The sequence below is a fragment of the Eulemur rufifrons genome, chromosome 18 (genome assembly GCF_041146395.1).
Source record: "Eulemur rufifrons isolate Redbay chromosome 18, OSU_ERuf_1, whole genome shotgun sequence".
NCBI classification, from domain to species: domain Eukaryota; kingdom Metazoa; phylum Chordata; class Mammalia; order Primates; family Lemuridae; genus Eulemur; species Eulemur rufifrons.
This window is the reverse complement of record NC_091000.1, coordinates 60,061,407-60,082,876: the sequence shown is the minus strand read 5'-3', so window position 1 is coordinate 60,082,876 and position 21,470 is coordinate 60,061,407. Positions and strand designations below refer to the sequence as shown.

The 21,470-nt window shown below is 37.0% G+C and overlaps 1 protein-coding gene across 1 annotated transcript in view; it reads left to right on the top strand.

The window, feature by feature from the left end:
* HIVEP1 (HIVEP zinc finger 1) overlaps positions 1 to 21,470 on the top strand; it is a 150,995-nt gene that overhangs the window by 115,308 nt on the left and 14,217 nt on the right. Inside the window, exons 5-7 of the mRNA XM_069493092.1 lie at positions 3,098 to 3,231; positions 3,945 to 4,120; positions 9,029 to 9,130. Coding sequence (XP_069349193.1) covers positions 3,098 to 3,231; positions 3,945 to 4,120; positions 9,029 to 9,130 — 412 coding nt within the window. The remainder of the gene's footprint in view (positions 1 to 3,097; positions 3,232 to 3,944; positions 4,121 to 9,028; positions 9,131 to 21,470) is intronic.

The window sequence follows — 21,470 nt, the reverse complement described above, 5'->3', positions numbered from 1 at the left end:
GACTTGCCCTGAGCGCTTATTTTTTCCCTCGGCTGACTATATGAAGTCTTTACTTAATGGTACAGATAATCATAGTTTTACTTTGATCCTTCTCTTATATCAAGATTTTGTTGTTCTTGTTAAGTAAGAGGAGACATACGCTTTGTCCCTGCTAATGCAGGAAAACAGAGGTATGGATAATGAAAGGCAGTTACATTTCACTCTGGAATATAAGCAAAGAGCCATCCACACTGTCTTGTGCACACTAACTACCCTTCCCCTCACCAGGCCCATCCCAACACTCTTCCAGTGAAGCTCTGAGAATCCTTAGTACTAGCGAGGAGATTCACGAAATAATTAACTCATATGCTTGGGAAGTTGATTTGGTCAGGATTTATAGAGTCATGTAAGGTCATTAGACAACAATTTTGGATAATTTGTGGAATCAGTTTCATTAGGATTGTTGGCTTTATAAAATGGGCAAAATCGTTTAAGTGGTTAACAAATAGATAAGGGGATATCACATTGGATGGTGGGCATTGAAAATTATAGATTAAGTCTTTGGCCTCTGCAGGTTTACAAGCATATATACAGGTTCATAAGCATTTACATAACTATCAGTAAGAAAATATCCCAGAATCAGTACCATGTTAAAAAAAAAAAAGTATGAAGAATTCTAAAAGTAGGAAGTTTCTAACATGGCCAATAGGTGGAGGTATGGTTACAAAGATGTTACTCTGAAGGTGGTGAGACTTTAGCTGAGTCTTCAAAAAAAAGTTAGGATTTTTTCAGGCAAATAAGAATAAATTTTAATACATTAAATAACATGTAAGTGATAGCAAACTTGCACATTTAAAGAACTCTAAGGAGCCTGGCATGGTCAGAAAGTTTTATAAGTTTGAAACACAAACATACTTTGAAGTTGGAAATGTAGGTATAGAAACCAAAGCATATGCATGATGGTGGTGAACCATCGATACTTTCTCAGTGAAGGAGGGTGTATCCAAACCAGTTGTGGAATATATTTTTTTAAATGTTCAGACTCTAAATCTACGAAATTAGAATATTGGAAGATGAGACCTAATCAGTAGAATTTAAACAGAGCTTCGTGTATACTCCTGAAATACCTATGAAAAGTGACTTTCCAAGCTACGAAGTACCTTGGAGGAAATGTTTGGAAATGCATATCTAGATTTGGATCTTAGGAGAGAGCTCCAGGTGAAAGGTGTAGACATTGTTCAGTACATAGGTATAATTCATGAGCTTGCTCAGAGAGAGTATAAACAAGAGGAGATGGCCTAGAATTGATCTCAGAGATCACTATTCTTTAAAGGATTGAATGGACAAAGGAAGCCCACACGGGAAGCTGAAAGAGATTTCTCATAAAAGGAGGAAAACCAAGAGAAAGTGGTATCGCACAGAACATGGAAGAAGATATTTCAAGGAGAGATTTCAGTAGAGAGGTCAAAGAAGGAGGAAGGCAAACGGGTGTCTGGACTGAGCTGCTCTGATGTCACTGGAGACGGGCGTCTGTGAGCAGGTGGCCGTGGGGGGCAGGGTGCTGGGCTATGTCGGTCCCAACCCAAGTGTGCATGCGATTATGGTTCAAAATGGAAAGGAACAGATAGATGCTATAAAGTAAAAGAATTTCTAAGGAAAATAAGGCATTCGCAACATATAATACCATAGAGTGGGCATATAAAGACTAAGATTCTGGCGTTTAGCTCACTGATAACTTTGGTGAACAGAAGCCAGATTTGATAGTAAGAAAGTGAGCAAACCATAAAGGGGAATTTGAAAAGAAAGTAAGCAAGAGGATTAGCGTTAAAAGGATAAAGTCAAGGAAGGGTGTGTGCATATATTCCAAATCGTGAGGAAGCCCGATCTGTTTGCCAGGAAAAGAGAAGGCGATGGTTGTACTTTTACCTCCGTAGTAGTCGGCCTCAGTCCCTCTTCACTAGACCTTTTTGAGGAACGTGGGCTGCAGCTGTTCTTTACTCCTGCCTTTCGCAAGAACAAGAGCTGCCCAAAGTACTTTTCTGAGGCCGTGCAGATTCTCCTTCCGTGATGCGCACTCTTTCATCACGTGGATATTAAGTCATCTCAGCATGATCACTATTTACTTGGTGATGTAATTGTTTAAAGGAGGTTTGTATAAAAGAAGCCCTTGATCAGAAAAGTTGCACCTGGTGTTGGATCCCACCCGTGGACTAGAGTTTGAGCCTTTGCTGCTAACACTTGACCTTGGACAAGTAACTTAAACCTGAGTGTATCCTTTCTCACTGTATAGCGAGAAGATATATAGTTCACCTGTGCTGCCTGCTCCAAAAAAACGTGTGAGAATAGGATGACCTGATGAGCGAGCAAACACTATTAACAGTACAGTTGTATAAAATTTTGTATAAAATCATAAAATGGCGTTATTGTTTCTATAGGAAAACCACACATTGTTTATCATTTGGATGTCCATTACCTTTTCCAGAGATTTAATTATCCAGCCAGAACTGGATTTTTGACCTGACCTGGATCTCACAGTTATCACTATTCAGGGAACTTTTGAGAAGATACAAAGAATTATGGTTTAAAATAATTGGGGGAAGGAAGGGAAAGTAAAATATTGGGAAATGACGCTTCTGTATTGCCTTTATAGTGTACTTATGGTGAAGGAGATTTAGTGATGTTTCTCAGGGACATGAGGCATTATTCTATGAATAGTTCTTTTCCATCTCCAAAGAATAAATTCTTTAAGAAATATATTTAAACTATAGTATGAATGGTTAGTTAAATATAAGAAAGAATATTTAGTCTGTTAAAAAATTTTCTGTTAAACTCATGAAGTACCACGGTGGGGAGTTGTAAAACCTTTATTTGAAGGTATCAGTAGAGTATGGTGGGATTTTAAAGTAGCATAAGATTAATCAGTTTGCTATAGTTTAGACAGATTGATAACGAAGGAGATAAAGCAAATGCCCTTTGAACCTGTGAGTTCTTTGAAATGTATTTCATTAAGTTGACTATATGCTCTGTACTCTGCCATGTTTTAATTTCCAGTGAAACATTAGCATGTTTGTGTTTTCAGTTTTATTAAATTAGTTTCTCTTTTTTTTTTTCCTTTCAGAGAGCATTAGGTAATCAAAAGTCCACAATAGTTGAATTCAGCAATAAAGATGCCTCTGAAATTAACAGTGAGCAAGATAAAGAAAATTCCTTAATCAAAAGTGAACCAAGAAGAATTAAAATATTTGATGGAGGGCAAGTACAAATTTTACTTCTTAAATGTACATTTAAACTTACTTTTTAAATGTACATTTGCTTTCTTGGGAATGAAGATTTAGTGCCAACTTTATATAAATGTTGCAAGGTTTCTCCGCTTATTAACAGAATCTTCGTGGCAAAATGTATGTTAGTATTATGTTAAATAATTCCATTTTGATGGAGAAAATGATGACTATTGAGGAAACATTCTAGGGCCCAGAAAGCAGCTAAGAACTAAATTTTCAGAGTGATCCCTGGGTTTCATGTTGACTTAAGACAAGGAATGACTTGGAAAATCTGCTCTCAGAGATAATTCATTGCCTATTAGATGTCTTTGTGTATTATGTTAGAAAACAAATTGTAAAAGCAAATTTTTTAGTTATGGTGAAGCTTAGAAATATTTCAGTACTTACACTTTTGATCGAATTTAGCAATGAAGAAAACTTTTTAACCAATCACTTAGAAACAGGGAAATATTTTAAATTAAACATAATATTGAATAAATTTGTTTAATTAGAATTAGCTATTAGAATATTAAGTATTGATATAAAAAAGCTGGAATATTCTGTTACATGTGCATAAAATTTTTTGGTTGAGTATAAAATTTGTGCTTTATTTTTTTAGGTTGAATTTTAATCGTGATTTATTTTCTCAAAGATATAGTGTCCAATCTCCCTGTTGGTTTTTATTTTTTTTTTTCTTTAAATCAGATATAAATCAAATGAAGAGTATGTATATGTCCGAGGCAGGGGAAGAGGAAAGTACATTTGTGAAGAATGTGGAATACGTTGTAAGAAACCTAGCATGTTAAAGAAACACATACGAACCCATACAGATGTCCGCCCCTACCACTGCACTTACTGTAACTTCTCCTTTAAGACTAAAGGTATGAGATGCACATTGTTTCAAGGTCCTTTTTATATGCATTTAGATAGTAGAGCTAAAACCCAACTTTGCATTCTTTGACCAAGGATACAGTAGCTTAAATAGACTAATATAAATTATATCTTGTCAACATTGTAGCCTTATTTCTTTATATGCTTCTAGACCCTTTGGTAAAAAGTTTTTAATTACACACTTTTAAAATATATATAATAAATATAACATTTTAAAAGAAGCAAATGCCCTTTTTTATTATTCTGTTCCTCCAAATTATAGTTGCATAACATGGTGACTAATATAAAACATTTTCAAAAATATTTACTTTGAGGATGAAGAAAAAGAAATATTCATGATCACAAGTAAATTCATTTGGGTGCTAAAAGTTTGAAGAAAGATTTAAAATAATAACCACAATAAACAATAAACTTTTATAATAATTGCACTCATGTCTTATTTAATTTTAGGCATGCATAGCCATTTTTCTTCGTGTTACATTTGTTTACCCAGATACTGTTGAATTTCAGCTTCAAAAATTTTCTAAAGTTTCTACTATTTAATGTTTATAAAGAAATCTCGGAACTAATCATTAAAATTATATTTAGCACCCTTTCTGTTTTCTTTGTTTTTATTTAAATATATGCCTTTATTATACATAAAGTAATTTTACCCTGTATAAGTTTCCTGTTACTATTACATCCATATTATGGATACACTACTATAAAATGTTTTTTTCTCCAGTCCTTATTCATGAATGATTATATAACCATTTGTTACTTGAGATTTTAATTACATATGCCACCCTTTAAAAAGTTAAGAATCTCTCTTTAACAAATCTCTCTTTAATATATATCTGAAAGAATATCTGTAAGAAAAAAAATTAATCAATTTTAAATACAAACTATTTTTATCCATTTTGAGTTAACATTTGCTTTTTTCTGATTATATTGGTTGTCTTTGCAGTTTTTGTTTTAAAGATTGATCAACTCTTTAGCAAAATTTATTACATTTTTGGCCAATATTTATTGGCATTTAAAGAGAGTTATAACGTGTAACAACTAAAAACTAAATAGCTTCACATTAGCTCTCTTCAAATGCCAATCATATCTGAAACAAGAATAATAGAAAAACAAAATGTTCTTCGGATAGCTTTGAATATTTCCAAAAGTTTCAAGACATTGGAGGGGTTGAGAGGAGTGCCCATTCTGTAGCTCTGTGATTGTGATGTAGAACCTTCTGGAGATGGACGATGAGTTTCAGGATGATTTTCCGGGTCTTGAGTGAGGACTCTGATAAGATAAGGTGCTTTGACCTTTTAACTGAATTTATTGCTTTTTCACTGGTTTTCGTCCTATGATTAATAAAACCTGTTAAATTTCCAACATGAGACCAGGAGTATGTTTAAAAGACAAATATTGCTAATAAAAGATTACCACTTATAGAATGATGTTACCAAATACAAGAAGATCAAAATATAATGTGAAATGAGTATTTCTCAATAGAAGAAGAAAAGGAATCAGGGTATTTTTAAAATTATATTTATAAAATAAGGATAAGAAAGGAAAGACAACCTAGATGTGGAAAACCTAATGAAACTACAGAGATTTCTTGGCAAGGAAAAATATTATAAATCACAAAGTATTAGTAAAATAACTCAAAACATCATGCAAGATTTTAGATACGTGTTAATTAAGTGGTGGACAGAGCATAGTGACTCCTGAGCAGTGAGTGTTGTCTGGTAGCTTTTTTCACGTCTTACATTTCTCTGATACGCTGTGTATCTGAATTTGCATTAAATTTTTTGCTTTGTAAGATAAGTCATGTGAAATTACATGATAAATATTTATTTGGAAGAAGCTACCCAAGCTAAGGAGACTGGTGAAGAAAACATTAGCAATTCATTATTTCTTTATCCTTAGCATGACAGTTCTCTTATTTTACAGTCAGCTTCCTTTCGGAAGTCTACCTTTTGTGGACCTGTGTAAAACAGATTCCACAGAACCTTTTAAAGGTAGCTAAATAATGGTAGAAAGACCTGTTTTTTTATTAGGCTGTAGATTTTAAGCTCCTGATTTACTTTGGTTTCCTAACCAATGCAGTGCTGCTTCTTACTGAAAGCGTCTGGTTATGAACAGAAGGAAATAGTGATGTGTTGGCAAGCTGTGTAATAAATACGGTGTTCAGAGACAGGAAAACACTATTAAAAGTAGAGCTAGAAATCAATATTTCTGATGGTAATGATCACAAATCTGTAATTCATTTTTGTCTTCAGTTTATTTCATGAGTACATTTTCAAAATAATTTTAATTGATTTGTTTTCAGGATTCTACTTTAAAGGCCCTTCAGCAGAAAATGTACAGTGAGCTTGCGTCTCTCTAGGGGTTAGTCCCTTTTATGTCACAGAAAGCTAGACTATATGTCGCTATAGGAATCCAGAAACAAAACCCTTTTGCTTTCCAGAGGATTTAGATAAATGTTTATTAAATCAGTCAGAAAATTTATCTATTAAATTAATATACAAGTTTTATAACGTTGCATATTTTGCATATTTAAGATGCAAATTTCTTTAATTTATTTAGGAAGTTGGTTGGCAGTAATAGCTCAAGTTGAAAAAATATGCTTATTAAAAACTTACATTCTCAAATTTGCCTAGCTATAATACAAATATATTAACTGCTTAGAAAGTAAATAAATAACTTGCTGTGGCTGTCTATATAGGAAGCAAGCATTTTGAAAGAACTGTTAGTGGACCTTATAATTCAGTTTGTAATATTGTTATATTGAAAACATTTTGACTTACAAGTAAAATTTTCAGCTATACTAAGATGGCTAAACCATTTTTTTTTTTTTTTTTTTCTTTTTGAATCAGAGTCTTTCTCTGTTGCCCAGGCTAGAGTGCCATGGCATCAGCTTCACTCACAACAACCTCAAACTTCTGGGCTCAAGCGATCCTCCTGCCTCAGCCTCCCGAGTAGCTGGGACTACAGGCACAAGCCACCATGCCCGGCTAATTTTTCTATATATATTGTTAGCTGTCCCTATAATTTCTTTCTGTTTTTAGTAGAGACGGGGTCTCGCTCTTGCTCAGGCTGGTCTCGAACTCCTGAGCTGAAACAATCCACCTGCCTCGGCCTCCCAGAGTGCTAGGATTACAGGCGTGAGCCACCGCGCCCAGCCTGGCTAAACCGTTTTTATAACTTTTTAATGTGAAAACTTTGAAGCTCTTATAGAAAAGCAGAGATTTGTATAATAAACACCAATGTGCCTATAATCTTTTATTAATTGTTAACATTTTGTCAGATCTTCTTCACATTTTGTAAGTATTATTAGCATAAATATCAAATATGGCCAAGTGTTAAGGCAGGCGTTATCTCCAGAATCACAGAAGTCAGGGTTTGATGGATCTTAGATATCATCTGGTCTAGGCAGCCTATTACACTTGAACTCCTTAAGCACTAAGTTCCAGGGTGCTGTTGTGGTTGGCTCAGACAGCAATGTACTATCTAGTGCAAGAATCAGCTTGTACAGGTGTGACCAGTTTCACAGGCTTCATGCGTTTATTAAGGAATTGAAGCTCTATAAATAAAGCAATTCTGCATGTGCTTCAGCTACTGCAAGCCCCAAATTTGGACCAATGAGTCAGATGTTTCCAGCTCTTCTAAAGGCTTATGCTCAAATGCTACTTTGCTGCTGTCCACCAAACTCAGTATTTAGAGTGGTTTTTGTTTTCCCAAGAGAGTTGATTTGCCCTTGTCGGCAATGTGCTTGTATGTGGCATTGTCCGCTGAAGATGCTCAGTGTCCTCAGAAGAAACTAAGCTGTCCCCCTGCATTCATGATCACTGGGACAAGTACGCCGAGTGGTCCTCAGTTAGTCTAATAATACTTACAGAGGTCAGTACAACAGCTGACAGAGGAAGTACTCCTTTGGTGATACTATTACGAGACTTCTAGTCAATAGGTAAAGTAAAATTAATGGAGGAAATTCTTTCTCCTGTTCCAAACACCCAGAAATAGTGTTTATAATAGTACAATGACCAAAAATAGTTTTTCATTGATAGTCAAGCTTGAAATTTAAAAAGGTAAATTCCAAGGTACCAGAAATGAAGAAGAAGCTCAAAACTGTAATGTCATGGTGAGCAGATACTAAAAAAATGTAAAAGTCCTTAGGGGAATCAAAACCAGATATATGCCTACTGGCCTGGTGTTTTAATGCCTGTCCCGAGACAGGCCCCTGAGATAAGCCTAGCTCTCTTGTGCAGTGACTTTGGGCCTTGTGGGAAATAAACTGTCTGCTTACAAGCAAAACTGTATACCTATGCCATGTCAAAACAAAACAAAACGAGAAAACTGGTTCAGAATCAGTGATCTGAAACCTATGAAACTATGAAGATCCTAGGCAGAAGCAATTGGGAAACTGCCTTATAGAGATGTTTCTACAACCCAGAGTACCTAGGACTCCATGGAAAACAATCTTGCTGAAAATAAGCTTACAATTAAAAACATGCAAGGAAACAAACTACTATGAGAGCGCGCCGGCAGACCAGCAGACTTAGCTAGTAGAAAATTCGCACTCCATGAGCTACAGATCACAGTGCAATCTGAAAGGGACTTTAAATTAAATATGCATAAAATATTCTAAGAGATAAATAAGGACTAGAGAATAGAAACTACAAGGCAGACAGTAGATATCAAAGTAGAGGAGGCAGATTTGAAAAACAGAAATTATTACTAATGAATAACAAGGTTATTTTAACATATAGATACCGATATTTTCTTTTGTCCAAATTTTAGTCATTGGAATTGTATGACCACAAACTGTACTTTTGCTTGAAATAGGGATGGAATGCCAGTTTTGACAAATGCAATAGCAAAATGATACTATGTAAGCTTAGTAAACATTCTTTTCCCTTAAGGAAATCTGACAAAACACATGAAGTCCAAGGCACATAGCAAGAAATGTGTGGATTTAGGCGTCTCAGTAGGTTTAATAGATGAACAAGATACAGAAGAATCAGGTAAGGCTTTATACCATATTTTTCATAAGTGCTATATACGATGTACAGTTTTGTTTTTTTTTTTTTTTTTTTTTTTTGCATCCATACTCTTCTTTCCATCCCCACGGATACTGCTGAATTCCTGTTTTCATTACCTCTTATTTGTACTACGTGATAGACTCCCGATCAGTTTTCCCATCTCTAGATTGCCATCCTTTGTCTCCATCTATCCCCACTGATGTTAAAGTAATCTTCCTGAAGCATGTGGCTGATCATACTACTCCTCCGCTCAAAGTCTTTCATCCGTTCCCATTTATCCACAAAATAAAGAGTGATCGATCACTTGACCTTAACATCCTTGGTAATCTGCTGCCTACCTGCTTCCTCACCCTTCTCCCTTCACTTCCCTCATGCTTGAATTTCCTGCTTACCTGACATTGATCCACTCTTTACCGTTACATCCCTCCCTTAAAACCCCACCCTCACTCCCCACACAAACGCAGCTCCCACTCTGCACTGGTCAGAATGTCACTTGCCTTCCAGATCTAGCGCAAATCCACTGCTGTCATGAAGCCTTCTCTGATTATTTTTCCCCTCTCTGAACTCCTATAGTATAGTATTTTAGACTTTCCTCTCTGAGAGCCTTTAATCCCTTTCCACCTTATTTTGTGATATTTATGTGCTTGCCTTAGCTCCCCACTGAGACTCTTCAGCACCTCTGAGCAGAGTCAGTGACCCAGTGATATTTGCTTCACCCACAGCACTTAGTGCAGTGCCTTGCTCACAGTAGCTGCTCCGTAAATATTGGTGGAATAAACATTCATTTGCTTCTCCAAAATGTTTACTATTTTGAAAAAGTTAACTGGTTGGGTTTTTTTTTTTTTTTTTAAACAGTGTTAACAAATATAAGTATTTTTCTCTGACCAATTTTAAGGGAAGATAAATCTGTCCATGTTTTCTGACTAATCAGAGAATAGAAACACCTTTTTGTAAAAATTTTTTAAAACCCAAGGATTTATTAAAAAAAAGGAATTAAAAAGAAGGTATCCCACTGCTTTTCGGAAAGGCCCTAAATTAAACATTTACCTGCTTGCTGTGTTTCCTTAATATACATCAGTTTGGTACAAAGAAAATTTCCAAAGAGAAAATGATGAGGACATCATTGGAAACATAGATTCTACCCAAAAGAAAAAAGGACATTCTATTAAAAAAGACATCTGCACTAGAATGTTTATAGCAGCACAATTCACAATTGCAAAGATGTAGAAAGAACTCAAGTGCCCATCAATACATGAGTGGATTAATGAAATGTGGTATATGTATACCATGGAGTTCTACTCAGCCACAAAAAACAATGGTAATCTAGCACCTCTTGTATTACCCTGGATAGAGCTGGAGCCCATTCTACTAAGTATCACAAGAATGGAAAAACAAGCACCACATGTACTCACCATCAAATTGGTATTAACTGATCAACCCATATATGCACATATAGTAGTAACATTCATTGGGTGTCGGGCAGATGGGAGGGGGGAGGAGGGGATGGGTATATACATACCTAATGGTGCACACTGTCTGGGGAATGGACACGCTTGAAGCTCTGACTCAGGTGGGGCAAAGGTAATATATGTAACCTAAACATTTGTACCCCTGTAATATGCTGAAATAAAAAAATTAAAAATTAAAAAAAAACATGATAAGTAAATAAAAAGAAAATACAGATTAAAAATAAAATGCATTTAATCCCACCTGACAACCAGTAACACACAACATTGAATCAGCCTGAATTTCTTTCTAAATAATGCCAGAGAATGAGTCACATCTTAAGTGGTACAGAGCAATTCAGATATAAAAAGCTAGGAAAAATGTGTAAGAGTTTCAGCAAGTATATTTTACCCACTGACTAGAAAACACAAAAGGTAAAGGTTATAATATGAAACACTGATGTCTGAAAAATGTGTAAATATCAAAGGCATGTTATATACTCTTCCATGTTTTCCTTCTTCAAGATAAGTTTTATAAAAATTAACTAACATGTCTGCAGAGTCCTCTAAATTAAGAGAAGGCAGTACTTATGTCCTCAATTTACATAGGGTAATTAATTATAGTTTCCATTAATTGTCATGGATTGTTTAGATTGATTAGCTGATTGACTTACTATCTAGCCATAAATTGTGTATTTTTCTTTATCTCATCCTAAAAGCATTTGAAGCTGGTCTTAGATTATTACTCAAGGTTGATGGCCTAATTCCCAATTTGGGTTAGATCTCATAAAACAATCTAGTTTTCTTTCAGTTTAATTTTTTTCAATTACCATATTTACGGGTAATGTGCTCAAAGTTTCCAAATGGTGTTTATCAAATAGTATAACATACCGGTGGCCTTTTGCCAAGTGCTGTGTCATACCATACTAGAGACCTCAAATTCTTTATTGCTGTGCCAATAAAATTCATTCCTCTCCTTTTGTTTTATTATAGGCTTGTAGTGCAGGTATAAATACAGTGAACAGTAGTTGTTTTAAAAAAAAGTCTTGTTTCCCTTTTATTATTCCCTTTTGTGCTTTTAAAAAGGTTTTTTAAATACAAGAGTACAAAGAATTTTATTGCATGCACTCATGTACTCACAGCAGAGTTAGTGATTTAAATATTTTCTGTATTTGCTTCAAATTCTTTTTATAAACTCAATACTCTTTTTAAACCTGCTCGGTCAGGCAGCTTCCCCCACCTGCACCCCCAGCCCCCCCTCCCCCTCTCAGAGGCAGCCGCCAACCGCATCACCACTTTTCCTTTCCAGTCATTTAACATGCGTGCGTATCCATGAATAGTATGGGGTTTTGTTGATGTCTGTATTTTAAATTTGCATGAACAATACCACTTCGTATGGAGATACCTAGAAAATTGGTTTTACATTGTTCTCTGGATAAGACTTTGCATTTCCTCACCTCCTTAACTGTACCTAATACCATCAGAATTTTAAAATTTTTGGCCAATTGGAGGGATGATAGTTTGTTGTCTTTGTGGTTTCTTGATTACTGTACTAAGGTTGGGTCTCATTATCCTTTAAAAAGAACTTTTACTCCATGACATCGATGCTAGTTAGGGATGCAGTTTTGCTTAGCAGTTCTTGAGACATCCGTGTTCGTAGGGGGAGAGCCTGGAGCCTGCAGTACGATGCCGTGTGTCTGGAGGGCGTCCTGCTCTCTAGCCCAGCACTGGCCCAGAACACAGTAGCTGTTCCGTTGCTGGCTCCTCCTCATCTCCGCAGCCACTCTGTGTAGGCCCAGGCTGTGGTCTCTGGTGTCCTCTCTTTCCTGTCTGTGCTCAGCCCTCGGCAGTCTCACCCGGCCCCCTCCTGCCCAGCTCCCTCCGGGCCTGCCTGTCCCTCCCACCCCCGTCTCCTCTGGGATGTTGGGCGGGCACCTCAGGTTTACCTCTGAGCAGCACACATGCCCTGTGGTCTTCTGCCATCCTGCCAGATGCTGACACCCCAAATCTCGAGGTTATCCTCATGCCCACCTTTCTCTCATTTTACCTCTAATCTACCAGTAGAACCTCTCGGCTCTTCCTTCCAAATGTCTTCTGAATCCAGCCCCTTTCAACCACCTCCACTACCCTACCCCAGTCACAGCTACCGCATTGCTTTAGAAGCTCCTGATTGGTCTCTGTAGTCCAACCCTGCTCCTTTTGAACATAGCAGCCAAAGTGGTCTCGTAAAAGTTGTGTCATTCTTTTGCTGAAAACCTTCCAGTGATTTCCCATCTCATTCAGAACACTGGTCTGCACAGCCTGGGTGCTCTCCTGCCCACTCACCCACCCTTCCTCGCCACCGTCTGTGAGGCTGGGCTCCCACGCCTCCTGCCCTCGCCCGCTCGGCTGCAGCCACACTGGTCTCCTGCTCTTTAGTGAGTGCACCCGGCAGGCCCGTCTCAGGGGCTTGGTACTCTTGGTACTCCTTTCCTGTTTGCAATGCCCTGCACCAGCTATGGTGAGACGCATCCGTCCTGCCTGCAGCTGTCTACGCAAATGTGCCTGATCATCGGGGCCTTCCTGAACCACTGTCTGTCTGTCTGTCTATCTGTACACATATAAAGACACCCACTCCCTTACTGCCAGCATCACTTGTGACCTTTATCCTGTTTTCCTTTTCCTCATAGCACTTATCACCTCCAGACGTGTGTATTTGTTTATTGTCTATTTCTTCCAACTAGAAATAAATTACAGGATGGGGATTTTGTTTTGCTCACTGCTCTATCTCCAGCTCCATTAAACTGTGCCTATCACATAGTAGATGGTAAGCAGTTTTTGATTGAATGAATGACTGGAAATAAATTCTCTATAATCTACTAAGAAACAATTCATTATTTTTAGAATTTGATATATTAGTTTTCCATTAAATTCCTTCACTAAAATGGTAGCTGTATTTTATAGCTTTACCTCTAAATAGTGTTTGTGGTGTTTATGTTATATGGCCAAGGAAGGCCAATGCAGGTATTATCAATACCTACATAATGGCATTGGTTTGTTAGCTTGTGGTTTATTGGTCATTGGATCAGAAGACTAGAAGATAATTTAAGTTTCCTGACTATTTCCTATTTTCATCCTCGGTAATGATCTTCCCAGATTGATAAAGATCTATTTTTCAGTAGTTTCTCTTGTCGATTGATTCGTTTATTTTTCACTTCAGCAGCTATTTAATACGTGCACAGTGACTGTCCTCCAGGGGCTCCCGGCCCATGGCTGTGATGTGGGGTGAGCCCGCATTCGGCAGGGTTCACAGCCCAAGGCTGGGATCCGAGAAAAATCATTGAGGGCCAAGTCGGTTGCAGAAGGATAACTAAGGGTATCCCAGAAGGCAGGGAAGGGGAGGGATTGATTTATTCTTACATTTCTGTATTTGAAAAAGAATTGGTGAGGAGGTGGGGTAAGAGTGGGCAAGCATTCTAGACCGAGGGAGTTGTTTGGGCAAAGGCCCGCGGGTTGGGAAGGCAGAATAGAGCATAAACATGGGACACAGAGAAGGAAAGAGTGGCCCGGGGCCGCACCTACAGAGGGGCTGGGGGACAGGTCAGACTGTACAAGAGAGTTTGAGTGTGGGGAGCGTCATTCTAGGTTTAAACCCTACTCACTGATCCTGAGATACAATCAGCATCTCTCTTATGGAAGTTTATACCAAATTCTTCATGTTTGGACACTTGAAAATTATTATTTTTTAGATATGACTTTTTTAGTGTTTTTATTTTCCTAAATAGTCAATGACATGTATAGTGTTTCTTTGATTATGGAAGTCTGGATTTTTTTTATATCAGCTAAAGCTGTGTAAAGCCATTACCTTTTTAGAACCACATATATCTGACTTTTACCCCAGATTATTTTCTCAAATGTTCTGGAAATGAGACAAAAGATACTAGGGCTTTTAATCTGGGACCCTGGAATTTTCATCGTCGAGGTTTGTTTTTTGTTTGCTTTTCGCTGTTGCTGCTCTTTTATTTTTTAGTGGGAATTCACACAATAATGACTGGGGGAAAAAAAGCATAATTTTATTAAGTGGATATCCCATTCAGCAGCACTAGTATTAAATAATACCTCAGAGCAAAAACTTTTTTTTCTGAATTGGTGAGTATCTGTACAAACAAAATACCTTCGGGGCTTCAGCATCCCTCATTCTCCACCAGACGGAGTTTACGTTTTGGTGGATGGAAAGCCTGCTGATTTTCCCTAGTGATGTCCAGTTTTGTATGAATATGTGTAAATGTAGAATAACTAATTTGGAAACCTTGCTCTTCTTTCATTAAATTAGGGAACATTACTTTCCCTGCAATTAATTCCTACTTTGGCCCAGCAGTGCCGTGATATAGAATTTTTGCCATAGAATAGGCGCGATGGTAAAAGATAAGACCCTGACTCGTTCCTACTCTAATGCTTTTGTAATATATTTTAAAACCTTGCCCTTATCAGTTTCATAAGGATCTTATAAGGAGAGCAACATATGTTATAAAGAGTTTCAAATTACTATCGGTTTTATTTTGTAAGGAAAATGCAAATTATTAGATATGTATTAGCAGATAAAGTGCCTGAATTAAAAAATGATGGCGAACAAATATTTCCAGTACCACACTTTTAAGTTTTGAAGTGTACCCCCCCCCCCCAGTAGAACAGAGCTAGGGCAGTGCAGAGGCTGGCCAGTGTGGCGGATCTCACGTGCTGGCTCCTCCTCCCCTCTCCATCCTTGCTCCCTGGGGTGTCTCCAACTCCCCGCTCACCAGGGCAGGCTGCACCTCCTACAGATCAGGCTCTTGGCAGCAGCTCCTTGGAGACTTCAGCCACCATGTAGATCCTCTGCTGTTTTTGAGAGTCCTGCCTGACTGTATTCTTCAATTTCTTGGCCCAATAAATGAAGATAAGTGATAATATTGTATTGTATAACGTGGGGTCTGTTTAGTACATCACTTGCCATCTTTTCTTTTTAATGGTGAACATCCTTATCAAATGCCTTTGTGGTGTCCTGGGGTCTTAATATCATTTCTCATATTCTTAATCTAACACAAATCTAATATTAAGCCTGCAACACAAATACACTGCTAGAAACCATGCTGGGATTTCATTTGCTGCATGTCTACATTAAAAATTCAGGAAAATACTCAGGGTTTTCCAGCAGTAAGGTGTCACAGCAGTCACCGCAGTTAGCTTTCTTACCTTTATTCCAAACGTAGCAATTACGGTGGCTTTTCAGATGCGTTTCATTATGGCTTCACAGCTACGGTTATTGAGGGATGCCTGGTCTAGCTAAATGAAAATGGAAAATCTGAAATAACCCGGCAAACTCCTTTATCTTCTAGGTTTTCCCAAACATTAGAAATCTGTCATTTACTCATGCTGACAGCTTACAAAAGCCTACTAGATAATAGCAGTGCTTAAAGAAAAATAAGTAGCCCAAATCAGGAGCTACGTGTCTTTTCAGAAACCAGAACCTGTTTCATACTAATGGGACAGTAGTGTTCTGTCTGTAGAGGAGTCCTGCAGTACCTTAAGAAAGACTATTAGATTTGGCACACTTTTCTGAAAGTCACATACACTTAAACGGTTAAAACTCACAGGATATGCAAGAACTTGCCACGTATATTTAAATCTTGATTATTTCAGACATGTAGGAAATAAGGGAAATCTTTAAAAAAATAAACAAAACAAGGACATAATTTGGGAGACCTGATTCTAAATCTAGCAAAAAAATTCATGACGCTTGCCAGCGTTTGCAGAACAGCCCCAGAAACCTAAGGATAGTGTTTTTAGGTTATAGGACACATTTGGGGGCTTAGTCATTTAACGGATCTTTTCTGTAGCATAAACATAATCATCACCGAGAAATGTCTCTGAGCTTTCATTCATTAAACAAAATATTAAATGCTCACAAGAGGCCAGTGTTACTACAAAACATCCCAGCCACAGTATTTATTTGATAAACATCATTACCATTTGGTAGCATCTTGGTCAGCTCATGGCTTCCTCGGGAAAGCCCAGCTATGTTTGTATATAGTTATTCTTTTTTTGCTGCCTTGTTTTGTTTTTCACTAAAGGTTTTCTCCAGATTTATGCCTAGTTAACTAAAGTATTGCTTTTCCAGGCATTGTCTTCAATCTTTCCTTTTTTTAAGGGTCCCAAACCTGTTCTCTACTCGGCCAGCCACACCATACCCAGGTTGTCATTCACCAGCACAGTGTGTGTGTTTCCTGGTAAAGAGTGTTCATGAAAGGATCATGTTAAAATGATGTGATGAAGGCCAGAGACCCTTGCTCTTTTTAACTCTTCACTGCCCTTAGCAACAGCAAGGCTACATGGCTGTCTTGGTCTTTCGGCAGATGAATTCTTATTCTCTCAATGGAGTAAATTTGGGGATGTTGGGAAATGTTTATTTTGAATTGAGCAGAGGGAATTATAAATTTTTGTAAGCCAGCCATTAAAATTTAGATGCTTGGTATTTAAAAGAAGTTGCCATTTAGTTTAAAACTAGCAACTCAAGCTATTAATTATAGTATATGCTCATGAAAAGCCTAATCTCTCCAGCCACACTGCACATTCCCTGGTATTCTTACCATACAAAATTATACACCCTCAGAGCCTCAGGAATTTTGTTCTTGTGTTCTTGGGGTATTACATTTTAGTTTTCACCTTTTGTGTCAGAAATCATGCCGCTAGCTATTTGCTTTTCAACCTTTGATCCAAAGAATGTTTTTGTCAACAGAATGCTGCACTTCAATGCAAGGAATGTTAATGTGTACCCTCAACTGCCAAACTGGGAGAACCATTTAATATGGAGAAGTGCAATGAGAAACATTCTTGTTGGAGTTTAAGTACTTACAGTAATGTGTGTGAGAAGATGATGTTAGATCACAAGTTTTAAAACCTATATCACATTTACCCTTAAAAATAATTTAAATGAATTTCATAAAAATACCAGCAAAGCTTTCTTTCTAACCTGAAGAATGTCATCACTGAGGTTTTTACAGAAAACATTATTACTCTTTCTAAGAAACACTTTCACGTAGAATATGAAAGCATAATAGACCTTAGGATTTGTGCTTAAATAAAGCAATGTTAATATCCTTTGTGAATGATACAGAGATGAGTCTTTGGCTTTACTTCCTAAAGGTAACAAACATTAAACTCTGGCCCATTATGTTCTTAATAATTCTTTTTATCTTAAAAAAAAATACCATAGTATTTGCATGCTCTAAAAAAAAAATTTCCCCAGGTTGCTGTTGTTTGTCTGGATTTCATGCTAGTATTTTGAAACATATGAGAAAAACAAAAACAGACAAACTCCAACAACAAAAGAATGTTGCTACTGAGTATGGGTTGGGGGTGGGGATAGCTAGCCTCAGTGGAGCACCATCTCTCCAGGAACCCTTCCTGCCATTTCCTGACTCCAACTCGTCCAGCAGGTGTCACTCTCTGGCAGCAATGGGAAGGCAGGTTGCAGTTCATCTAACTGACCTTCAGAAGATTACTTTTGGAATACATCTTCAGGGAAGTTGCTTGACATGAATTTATCAAAACCTTTACTTTTGAAAAAAATATAGCTGTGTCATATGCTTCTTTTTCCCTCGTGAGTTGAAATTCACAGGAAGAAAATGAATTAATCTCGTGCTCATATAAAATTTTATTGAGTATTGGAAACATTTATGATGAGTGGGGAGTATGTTTAGGAGGACATAAAGTAAATGGAACTTTTAAGGGCCATGTATTTGTGAATTTATTAAGCAAATGTGGATTCCTGATGTCTGTTCTAGAGTCTCTGATAGCTGCAAAGGGATAAGCCACAGTGTTCACCATCAATATTGTACATACCAAGAAAAGAACAATTGTAATATAATAGGAAAAAGTCAGTATATCTTATTAGAGTAATGATAGGACTTCTGAATGCATAAATATCTGGCTTCCTTTCCTGGCTTTGATACATTCTAGCCATATACAGTGTAAGTTTCTTAACTTCCTTGTGTAAGGTGGGTTTGATATCAACTCTGTCTGTCATGGGGTGGTTGTTAAGTTTAAACCTGGTAGGCAATATAGATGTTGTCCAGCTTTTTCTGTAAAGGGCCAGACAGTAAATATTTTGGGCTTTGCAGGCCAGGCATTCTCTGTCACGACTACTAGATTTTGAGACTGTAGCCCAAAAGCAGCCATAAATGATATGTAAATGGATGAGCCTGGCTGTATTCCAGTAAAACTTTACTCATGGTAACAGGTGGAAAGCTGCATGTGGCCAGCGACCACGGTTTGCCAATCCCTGATTATAATATTATAGGTACTCAGGATAGTATTGTAGTTATTAAGTAACATGCAGTAGCAAAATAAGCATATCACAAAGTCATACATGGTAAGTTTTTGGAGTCAATGGGAAGTCCTTGTTCTCATCCTCACTGGCACGTTGCTCGTAGGCAAAGCTCTCTTCCTTTCTGGATCTTCTATCAGCACAACCTCTGATTCAGTAGCAGTAGTCTGCTTTAGGGGCTAGGGGTTAAGGGAACAGGAGAGTAATATAAAGAATTTTTACTTTGTTGCTGCTGTGATTGCTTTGGGGGTCTTCCTCAAAAATTCTTTGCCTAGGCTAATGTCTGAAAGGGTCTTCCCAATATCTTGTTCTAGGATTCTTAAGGTTTCATGCCTTAGGTTTAAGTCTGTTATCCATCTTGAATTGATTTTTGTGAGAGGTGGGGATCTAGTTTCAATCTTCTGCATGTAGCTATCCAGTTTTCCCAACAACATTTATTAAAAAGAGATTCTTTTCCCCAGTGTATATTTTTTGCCTGCTTTGTCAAAGATTAGCTTACCATATGTGGATGGTTTCATCTCTGGATTCTCAGTCCTACTCCAAAGGTTTATATCTCTGTTCTTGTGCCAGGACCATGCTGTTTTAGTTACTATAGCCTTGTTAGTATAGCTTGAAGTCTGGTAGACTGATACCTCCAAGTTTGTTCTTTTTACTTAAGATTGCTTTGGCTATACGAGGTCTTCTCTGGTTCCGTACAAAGTGTAGAATTATTTTTTCTAGATCTGTAAAGAATGATGATGGTACTTTGATAGGGATTACATTAATTCTGTAGATCACTTTAGGTAGTATGGACATTTTAACAATGTGGATTCTACCAATCCATGAGCATGGTAGATTTTTCCATCTGTTTACATCTTCTACAATTTCTTTTCTTAGTGTTTCATAGTTCTCCCTGTATATGTCTCTCATCTCTTTCGTTAAATAGATTCCTAGATATTTAATTTTCTTTGATGCTATTATAAAAGATATTGTGTTTTTAATTTGAATTTCAGCTTGACTGTTATTGGTGTATATGAATGCCTCTGATTTGTGTGTATTGATTTTGTATCCTGATACTTTACTGAATTCATTTATCAATTCTAGGAGTCTCTTGGTTGAATCTTTGGGGTTTTCTTGGTATAATATATCATCAGCAAAGAGCGAGAGTTTGATTTCATCTGCCCCCATGTGGATGCCCTTAATTCTCCTCTCCTGTCTAATTGCTCTAGCAATAATTTCCAGCACTATATTGAATAGAAGTGGAGATAGTGGGCAACCTTGTCTGGTTCCAGTCACTATTGCAAGGGTGTGGAAACAACCCAAGTGCCCATCAATTCATGAGTGGATTATTAAAATTTGGTATATGTATACAATGAAATATTACTCAATTATAAGAAATGACGGTGATCTAACACCTCTTATATTTTCCTGGATAGAGCTTGAGCCCATCCTCCGAAGTGAGGTGTCACAAGAATGGAAGAATAGGCTCCACATGTACTCGCCATCAAATTGGCACTAACTGATCAACACTATGGTGCTCACACGGTAGTAATATCCTCCAGGGATTAGGGGGTTGGGAGAGGTAAACTCACAACTCATGGACGTGGTGAGCATTGTAGAGGGGAAGGGCATGCCTCTAATCCTCCTTGGGTGAGGCAAAGACATAAAAATGTAACCAAAATGTTTGTACCCTCATAATATCCTGAAATAAAAAAAGTTAAACATGTAAACAAAGATTATATATATATGTATTTATAAAAATATATCTTACACATATATAATGTGACACTAATGAAATAGTGATTAATTCTCAAAAGAAAATAATAAATGTAATCAGAAATATATAAAAAGAATTTTTACTAGCATGAATCCAAACAGAGAGCAGGGCTTTATTCTGGTGCTATGAATATTTAAAAGGATATCATTGTCCTCTATTTAAGCTACCCATTTTATCTTTTTTTCTATCACCCAAGGATATCAACCCTGTTTAGCAAATACATAGTGATTCAAAATTCATTTGCAGATTTTTTTAAACTGCAAATGAACTTTGCAGTGGTTTTTCCCCTTCAGGAGATTGCAGACCCAGACTCTATGCATTTAGAGAGAGAAACATCATTCTCTCCTTATCTCAGGGGAGGAAACTCAGGAAAGGAATCCTGGCCCGTGTAAGTTCTCTCTAAGCTGCAGGCGTGTGGCTCTGTCCAAGAAGAAAGAAAAGTCCAGGAAGCCACTCTGTGTCTCTTCCCACCCATACTGCTACTAATTCTGATCTGAAATTTGGCATTATGAAGGCAAAATCAGATTAAAATGGAGCCAAATAGTTTTACAACCTCTCTTTAAAAATATATGATGATATTTTTAAATTCTTCATATAAATTGCATATGCTAAAAAAGAAATCAGGATGCTTTTTGAAAAAAAAATTTAAAAATATTTCTGATATAACTGATTCTTAAACTTTTATAGTTACTATAAAATATAGTATACTTGTGAAATTTAAAAATTTCAATTATTTAAATTCTCCTTGGGGAATGTATTTTATATGTTCTATTCATCATC